At 33.7% G+C, this 10,112-nt stretch overlaps 1 protein-coding gene across 1 annotated transcript; it reads left to right on the forward strand.

The window, feature by feature from the left end:
* Positions 1-3,357: 3,357 nt before the first annotated feature.
* LOC140877665 (putative E3 ubiquitin-protein ligase XBAT35) lies at positions 3,358-8,342 on the forward strand. Its single transcript, XM_073281224.1, has 10 exons — positions 3,358-3,660; positions 4,919-5,033; positions 5,441-5,521; positions 5,631-5,719; positions 5,821-5,912; positions 6,228-6,309; positions 6,582-6,684; positions 6,774-6,824; positions 7,043-7,128; positions 7,461-8,342. The coding sequence occupies exons 1-10, from the start codon at positions 3,559-3,561 to the stop codon at positions 8,088-8,090; spliced, it is 1,431 nt and encodes a 476-aa protein (XP_073137325.1). The 5' UTR covers positions 3,358-3,558; the 3' UTR covers positions 8,091-8,342.
* The last annotated feature ends 1,770 nt before the right edge of the window (positions 8,343-10,112 follow it).

Genomic DNA, 10,112 nt, shown 5'->3' on the forward strand with positions numbered 1-10,112 from the left:
GGATGCTTTCCACCGACGATCATCGTTGCCATGATGAGTCGCACGATTCCTATGTTCGCGCCCACGAGGGGGAGCAAATGGGTTGCTAGCATCTCCATCTTCCATTGACGGGGTGATGCGGGCTTGATTGTCACGCAGGTCAGCAACCTCTTGACGTAAAAGTATGAACTCCTCGACAAGGGTGGCAAGGAGGTCGATATTGTTCAAGACGCAATGACGCGGAGGAATGGTTAGAAAAATTTCTGGCAGAATTCCTTGGATTTGGATATCAACTAATGTGAATCAAAGTATCACAAACGCAAAAATTGAGAGAAACTCTCGTTTTCGGGTTTATTAATAATATCAAAAACTGTCCAAGAATGCCAACATAACTCCTATATATAATAAACTAGGCTTCTAGCTCGACTGAAAGACAAAACTTACCCTAATATATTCTAGATAATACTGAAATATATGAATTTTAAAAAACTAAAACAAACCAATCCTAAAATAAGTTGATAATATAGTTAATAAAAGATAAGGTGAAGTTTTCAATCTTCAATTGCATCACAAGATCTACATCAATGAATTATTATTTGTTTTCACAAAAACTTAGGTATTTAACATAGTCTGGTACCGTTTGGTTTGAGTTATGATATAAGTAATATATAGATAAGTAGTATAATGTAATAAAAATAAATAAGAAATGATAGTTAAAATAGTATTAGATTTGATTGATAGATTATCGTTTATTTGATTTGATTGATTAAATTTTATATAAAAATGTTAAATGACTATTTTGTCCTTTTAACAATAAATAAAATAAAAATTATATTATTTATAAGGGGTAATATAGTAATTTAAATTCAATAATTTGATTGATGTGAGATAAATAATTAATGATTTGATTGATGTAAAATAAATAGTTAATATATAGATAAATAATATGATGAGAAGAACGTGAGATGAGATGTGATGAGTTATACATATATTAGTAATATGGTGAACAGAACGGTGCCTTCGTGTACTAATTTGACATTTTATCGATAGTTCATGTACCAAAATGAATATTATTGCAAAAAAAAAATTAATATGTGGTTTTTTTATGTTTTAAGAATTGATTGTTAAATAATGTAAATCAAAACATATTATTTTTGTAACTCTCTATATATTTTTATAGAATAGATGTCGAAAACTCATACTTAATCTTTAAACAATAATATTTCATAATTTTTTTAAATTTTTTTTTTATAAAAGTTTTATAAATAATTGTCCAAATAGAAAATTTATATTTTTTTTAAAAAAAAACACTTTTATAAAAATATTTTATAAATAATTGTTTAAACGGAATCATAATGTAACAAATACTAATGGCTAATACGATTATTACAATTCATGTGTACACATCTGTGATCTGACTATAATTTAGCAATTTATATTATACATCATTTTATGGATAAATTTTGTATATAAAGTCAAGTATATGCAATATATAATTATATATATATATATATAACAAAATGAAAATAACATTATTTTTATGAAACGATCTCGCGAATAAATCTTGTGAGATGGATGTCTAATCTAACCCGAATCAAGAAAAAAAATTATTTTTTTTAAAAAATTATTTTTCTAAAAATCGACTCGAGATTGTGTCATAAAACGCGACTCCTTTGTCAATAGTTGGGAAAATTATAATTTTTGACCTATTAGTTGGCCTATTTTTGTTTTAATTCTGTAACTTCTCAAAATTTAGATTTAGTCCAGTAACATTTGTTTTATTTTTTGTTTTGGTTTTTTTTCATCGGAAGTCACTAAATCAATCGAATATTATTTATTTGGGCTTGTTGTTCTCCTATAAGATTTGTATGATTAGAATTAAGCTTATATTACACATATTAAAATATGAATCAAAATAAAACAAACGACAAATTTTTCCCCCTATATATATATGCGAATATTTGGTGTCGTTTTTTTCTTTATTTCTCTTTTTATTTTTGTGTAATGGATTTTAGTTTGTGTAACATATATTTAATTATTGTCAAATGAATCATACAAGTGATTATTGATGACAAAAAAGTAATATTTCATTGATATGGTGACTTCCGATTAAAAAGGCACCAAAACCCAAAATTTTTTTTTAAATCACTGGATTAAAATCAAACTTTGAACACTTAATAAAATTAAAATAAAAACACATCAACTTACGGAACTAAAAAATTTCTATTTTTCCCCCACATTGTTGTAGTTTTTTGCGCTAAAAATATAGCAGCGGTTAGGGGTGAGCATTCGGTCGGTTCGGTTACCGACCGAACGGAATTAAGCATAACCGAACCGAACCGAAATATATAAGCATAATCGAACCGACCGAATTAATTGTAATAACCGATGAAAAGCGAACCGAAACCAAATCGGTTAATTCGGTTGATTTGGTTTTAAAAAAATTGCTCATCTGAACTCTAACTTACTGAGCATGTTTACCATCACCCAATTCCTTCACCTGCAGCCCAATTAACATAAAGAAGTGAAGAACCATCATCTAATTCATTCATAATTATATATATGTAAATTTGTAGGAAAGAACACGACAAAGTGTTTCAGGGAGCCATTCCTCCAATTTATTTATTACAAAAATGCCTTGAACTTTTACAGAGAACACCACGATAATAATAAATAAGATGATGGTAAGTGATAAAAGTCCACCTGGTGGAGGCTGGGAGTTGCTTAGTACCAGATATTCAAATAGTGAGGTCGGGCTTCGAGAGATTGATACTTTGAACTCCGTGAAAGTGCTCTGTGTAATCGCCTAATCGGTATTAATAAATCTTACCAAGAAGATGAACAGAGAGTGGAGACGGCCAGAGGCTCGATCGGGATGAGATTTGAGAGATGGGTTGTAGGCGGATGAAGGGAGAGTGGAGACGGCCAGAGTTTCTAGAAATTAGGGTTCAAGATTTTATTTTATTTTAAAATTATAAATATGTACAATATTATAAATGTTTAAAAATAGTAAAATAATATTATTGAATATTTCGGTTAATTAGGTTAATCGATTTTAAAATTTGAAAAACTGTAACCGAACCGAATTAACCGAAATAATCGATTTTTTTTTAATGTCAAAACCAAATTACCGAAATAACCGAATTTTCAAATTGGCTCAGTACAATCGATTAATTCGGTTTAACCGAAATTTTGTTCTCCCCTAGGCGCTTTGATGCACGTCCAAATAATCGAATTATCGAGGTTGGGAAGTCGAAGCCTCCGCGTTAGGCGAACTGTCATAGAAATATCTAAGAAAAGAAAAGTAATGAGTGTAGAAGAGCTTTCACTTGAATAATTTCCTTCATCATTAAGTATATTATTAGACCACACTATTTATTTTTCTGACCCACATATCATTAATAAATTTAGAAGAAATTAAGGCCCTTTACTCCAAGATCACTCAACGGCCAACGCCACTCTTGTCTTCATCTTCCCACCAAATCCATTTCTCCAAGAAATTGCTGTTCCTTTTGTTGCTGAAATTGGTGGGTTTTTCTATTTTATCTTTGATCTTTCAGTATATGCAATAGAGTTGAAATGGGGCTGCAGCAATCTAAGGACCAGCTGTTGTATCAAGAAGTGGAAAAGGGAAACATTGAAGGCATCAAAGCTTTACGAAGTCAAGGTGCTGGACTTGAGGTATATAATTTCATGTAACAAAAAGTTTCTTTCTTTTTTTGTTTTATGTTTTCTGAATGTATATTTTGCTCCTGCCTGTTATTATTTATGTTTCAATTGTGAAAATTTATGGTTCAGAGTATAAGGATTGAAATTTAATCCAGGGGCGTTAAATTTTGAGGACAAAATTGCATCTTTTTTTCATTTTGGGGTCTATCCCTGATTCCCCATTTTATGTTTGAGAAAGCGTATGGTAAAATTTGAGAACTTGGCTTTCGATTATATTAAGGAAGTGTTGTAAAAAATTATGTTTTTTCAGAAACGATTAAATTTGTAGATTAAGAAGTGGAGACATGAGAAAAATCAGAAATGGGTTGAAAACAAAAGTGAAAAGTTGAAATCAGAGGTGGGTTGTGGGTGGGTACTGGGTAGTGTTTGATGAATGAGGGATTCTAATACTTAACTTTTATTAGAATCATTTTCGGAAGATGAAAGTCACCATATGATCAGTTTTTGAATTTCAATTAAATTAGGAAGAAGCTAACCCAGGCCATGGGTCTAAGAAACACACAAAACATAATTTTTTAAACCAAAAGCCATGAATCACTCTTATTTTTTTTAGTGATTGCAAACACTCCCTGAGACTTACATTGTCAATTATGTCTGCAAATTCTTGAAAGCTTTTGGATGTGATTCATTATGCTACATGTAATGGAAGTGATGTGATTTTAATTTTGTTATGGTTGGAATTTTGTTAGACACAGCATGATGCCGCATGAACTGATATGTCCTTGTTATTTAGAGTCGAATTCTGAGTCACTGTGTTTGATTTTTTTGGCTTGGCTTTATCCTATCATGCAGTTATGTAATATAGTCCCAAGTATTATGATTTTTCAGCTCTGAACTCTGCAATCTTAAAGATGGAGGTGTCATTTGCTAGCCTTACTGATGGCATAAATTTTTAATTTGAAATGGTTGATGCATTCAAAAGTTATTTTCGTGTTCTTGCTTGTATCTACATAACTAAACGCGGAGAAAAGTTGCTAGGTAGAAAGGATGGTAGTTACAAATGTACAACAATTAAGGTGCTTTTGCTAGAAAATTGTTTGTCTAATCGTGAATTGCATGAAAGTAGGATGCATGAAATTCGGAGGTGAAAGAGTTTTATAAACATCATTAGCAGGATAAATATGAGTGAAAGAGCACTATAAATTTAGCTGGTTCAATATTGATCTAAATTTCATTCTGGGGTTTTAAACGACGTTGATTGTGGTCGCAGTGGTCTGATAGCGAAGGAAAAACTCCACTGATTTTAGCTTGCGTGAATCCGGAGCTTTACAACGTCGCAAAAACATTGATCGAATTGGGTGCCAACGTGAATGCTTATCGTGCAGGTATATAATATACAATTTTAATGTCCGCAACATTATATCCTTTTGTGCAAAATAATGGTAAAATAAGATTTTAGCTCCAACCCTGGTTTGTTGGCTTCGTCATTGGTTATGCTTCAACGTGATACTCTTTCAGGTTTAGACTATATATCAATTTGAAAAGTGATGTTAAGAAACACATTCAGAGCCCAGATCGAATGCCCGTTGTATAGTTCCTTTTTCTTTATACATAAGTTGTGTTAACTTGTGGTCTGGTCGTGCATGAGTAAAAATGTTTTTTTTTTAAATGTCTTTGTTACATACCTCATGTAACCCTGATCTGATGAGCATATTATAGAATCAAGTACTTGATATCGTCTTTTATTACTACTTGTTAACGTTTCATTATTTTCGTGGATTCTCTTTTTAAGGACGCCACTCTGGAACTCCTCTACATCATGCTGCAGACAGAGGCCTTGGACGGACGGTGGAGTTGCTTCTTTCACATGGAGGTGTGCGCACATTATTTTGATTTTTAGTACATGATTTTTGTGCCACAAAATATGGACTGCCTTTCATGATTTTTCTTGTTTGTTTGATCGATAATTCCATAAATCTCAGCAAATGCTCTTATAATAAATGACAATTGCCAAACACCACTTGACATTGCCAGAACGAGAGGGTACAGCAATGTAGTCCGAGGAATTGAGGTACTATTAATAGACGTAGTATCATTGTAGCGTAATTATCTGGTTCAGTTTGGTTGAATTCATTAACAATGAAACGTTTACTTTTGTGTTTTGCTGCTCAGGGTCATTTGTGCTTATTCTCTGGTTGGCTGAGGGAACATTTTGGTCCAGGCTTTTTGGACCATCTGGCACCTCAATTGCTTTCAAGAAAAGTGTGAGTATCATACATGCCCATATTAATAATCGCTAGTACGGAACTTTTATTAAAGGATTAATCTTTCCACGATTTCTTGTTTAAATAATTTATGTCGTCTAGAATTTGTCATCTTATCTGCTCATGCTATGTTTGTATTTTATACGTACTGATTAATTAAATTAATTGTTCAGAACATGTGTTTTGTTCTTGAAACAGTCCGTTTTACATTTTCCTTTATCTTGTCTATACATTTTTCATTGGACATTTTCTTACCGAATCGGTGAACGATTTCAAGATTCCCAAATTCTAATCATTATTTCAAATGCTACACAGATGGGTGGTCGTTTTACCTTGTGGTTCCCGCAATCTTAGAAAACCTTTCAAGTTGGAGCTTGCTATATATGCTGGTGCACAGGTGCCGTTTTTGCTTAAACTCATGTCTCTCAATCAATTTTGCATGTATTAATCGTTATCTTTCAGTTAGTCGTGTTGCATGCACAGATATAAACTCATGAGCGCGGAAAATTAATAGTTCTACCACTGGGCCATTTGGCTAGTCAGATTCTCGTGAGAGTGATTGCATACATGATATTGAAGATGCAATAATTCTTCCAAACATGTGTATATGCATCCCTAATGAGGCGAAGTCAATTTATTCCTCGTCTTGAATTTTTACCGTGTTGATAGGATGCCCAGCCACGAACAATTATTCCACTTTGGAAGGCCAATCTTGGGGAGCCACATTTTAACCAGACCGATCCTGTAGCGATCATATCCGATGTATCAAGAAGTAAGAAATTCAATTTCTTTATTCATTATTCCCATAAACGGTTTTTATATATGTCGGGTGAGTGAGAAAAATTGATCTTTATGCGATAGTTTCAAGACGCTGGAAGAGGAGGCGCTGCATTAAATCTTCGCAAGAGGCAGGTCGTAAGTGTATTTGATTTCATTTTTCAAATAGTCGAAATTAAATGTTGCTTCATTGTTAATTCTTCAGTTGCTGATATAGGATCAAAAGTAGAAAAAATAAAATGTTGTTAAATAAGCAAATAAAAGTTAGGTTATTGAAATTTGTGGTCTTTGTTTTGTTCGAGGATAAAACACAGTGTTGAACTGTTGATTGTAACTTAGTTTGATCATAACAGGTGGACGGCTCAAACTGGCACCTGTGCAAGAAAGCGAAAAAGAGCAACTACAGCGGTTTTGCAATGCTTGCAAAGGAATTCCTCAGGTTGAACTTTTTGAACCTGACATTTTCTCGTAGCATCTACTATGGTTTTCTTTTTCCAATAAAAAACAAGTATAGTCGCATTTATCGGTCAAGTATGCGGTGTATATCACGAGTATACTGTAGAGAAAATTTCCCAGAACTGCATTTACTGTTGTGTCTGCATTGACTGCTTGATCTGTGTTCCAACGCCTACGGCTCTACGCTTTCACGTTTTATGATCCTTTACTGGATTAGTTAGCTGATTTTGAACGTGGTTGGTGATGCTATGAGAAACTAAATTCTCTACCACTACTTTGACTAGTATTTTTCTAACTTAATGGTTTGAATATCAGGTGATGCATTCTATATTTCCTTTCAACGATCAAGTGTCAAGTGTTCAAGCAACCAGGCCACCTTCTGATCATGATGAACAGCTCGCTATGGCAATTAACGCCTCTCGTCAGTTCGCTGAACGTGAAAGATTTGCATCCCAAGTGCACTCATCCTCGAGTTCAGCCAGCTCTACAAATAGCCCCACCCATGATAAGTGCTACATGACCGAAGCCTCAACCAGCCATAATCCCCATGGGAGCAAAGACGAGGTTCTGCAAACCATTTCTGGTGCTAGTCCGGCTCAGCATTTTCAAAGCCAAAATAACATCCCTTCCACTGTCTCGGTTCCATCTGCTCCCGCTTCAGATAATTTCGTGGATGATAACGGTCCAATCCATTATCCATCAATCGACATGACCAACGTTGATTCATCTGTTGGGGATACATCTGGTGCTGCCGTTGGAAAGAAAGAAGATGGTAGTGCTTCATCTTGCACGATTTGCCTGGACGCCCCACTCGAGGGAGCTTGCATTCCTTGCGGCCACATGGCTGGGTGCATGTCTTGTTTGAATGAGATTAAGGCGAAGAAATGGGGTTGCCCCGTCTGTCGTGCCAACATCAACCAAATCGTACGTATATACTCTGTCTAGTCTCGCTCGTGAGCTTAGTAGTTATTATGTGGGAAAAAAGGAAAAAAAAAACAAAAAAAACAAAAAAAATTAAAAAAGAAAAAAAGAAACCCTTTATGCGTGTACGTGTATATAAATGCCTGTCGCCTGTGTTTTTCAATTTGTCTGGCGAATGTTTAAGTTTGTCTAATACGAGAAAAGACATGGAAATGGAGTTTATAGTATGAATCTAGTGTGATATCATCCAAATTATATATTTAAAAAAAAAATCAATGTTTGTTGAGGCATTGTTTTGTACCCAGAGGATGGACAAATAAATCTAAATTAGATTAGTGAATTTTGTACATTTTTTTGGTGATGTATCACATTACATTGTTAATGTTCGAGATCAATTTATGTGGTGTTCTTTGTACATTTTTCCAACGAGATACAATGGTACCAATATTTTCAATAGTATTATATAACATTTTGAAAAAATCGGCTAAAGATTAGTTTAGATGTTCTGCCTAACTTCATACTTTTTATAAAGTAATATAATATTATTGAACTCTAAAGTCTAAGCCTAAGGGTGCGCTTGATAGGCGTGATGAGATTAATAATGTATACGGACTTTGTGTGATAAGGTAGGGATATATAAAAGTTGGCAAAAACTTTTATGAGACGGTCTCAAGGGTCATTTTTATAAAACAGGTCTTTTATATGGGTTATCCATTAAATAGTATTACAATTTATGTTAAAAGTATTACGTATTTAGAATATTCTAGGCATGATATTTAGAATATTTATTTGTTATATATAATTATGTGATTGATTTTAACGCCTGAATTTTTATGTGATGTGATGTGATTTTTAATGTTTTTAGATTGGTATTTAATTTTGGGTCGTAGGGGCGAGTCTAGCCTTCGAGAGAATTAAGAAAATGTTTTAATTAAATAAGTTTAAGTTGATGAAGTGTATTTTTATTAATTTAGGGAGTTGAAATTTTAAAGACTTTTAAGTGTAACTAATAGGCCGTATAGGGAGCCCATTAGTCACAAAACAATTCAAGCGTTCAAAGTTATTTTCTTTTCTCTAATCTAAACGCCGCTAACTCTCTCCAAATTTTCTTTCTTCTCGTTCAAACGCTGCATCCAAGGCTAGGATTCTTTCTTCTTGAGGTTAGATCGTTCCGCAGTCCAGGTTAATTTTAATCAAACGATTCAAGCAAGTTTTTACTATTTTGAAACCCATTCAAGAATATAGATATTTTCAAGGTAAAACCTTAAGTGTTTGATTGACGATCTATGCATGTTTTCTTGAAAAATTTATGAGTATGTTGCTTGATTGTGATACGTGAAACATTCCTGATGTATTCGGTTCAAGTTTATTGAGTTTTGAATGATTTGAAGGCAAGAAATCAGAATTTTGGTGAAAAGTTGAATGAAGGTTTTTGATTCAAAATCTTTGAAATTGTTAGGTGTTTTGGTATGAATTATTTTGAAGCTTTTATGGTGTTGCATGGTATTTTGATGGAAGAGTGTTCCAAAACATCGTGGGATTTGAAAAAAATGGAGAAAAGAAGAAGTTTTCGGAAAAGAAGTCGCGACGGAGCGCCCAGCAGCGCGCCTGCGCCTGAGCTGCTCATTTCTGCGCACAGCAGTGCGCCCTCGCAGAGCCCCCGCATATTTGCGAGCGGGCTGCTTGTGCAGCGCGGCCGCAGGCTCGACCTTACCACCCCTATCTACGTATTTTTGGGACCTAAAAATCATGATTTTGATATCTTAATGTATTTCAATTATTTTTTAAGAATGTTTGTGAAAAAGTTTCAAGTTTTCGATGTCCGGGACGGATGGAATGCCTCACATGGATCGGTCAAGCTATGTAATGCATGTTATGTGACTTTCTCTTGAAAAACTAAATTCTCATGAAATGGTTTGAAGTTTTCAAGCATGTTAAGATCACGAGAAGTTTTACGAGCATGATTTTACGATAATATGAAATGTTATGATATGATAAGATGAATGTTATGTTGCATGAAAATGATTTGATGTTGTATGTTAATTT

The sequence above is a fragment of the Henckelia pumila genome, chromosome 1 (genome assembly GCF_033568475.1).
Source record: "Henckelia pumila isolate YLH828 chromosome 1, ASM3356847v2, whole genome shotgun sequence".
Classification (NCBI taxonomy): domain Eukaryota; kingdom Viridiplantae; phylum Streptophyta; class Magnoliopsida; order Lamiales; family Gesneriaceae; genus Henckelia; species Henckelia pumila.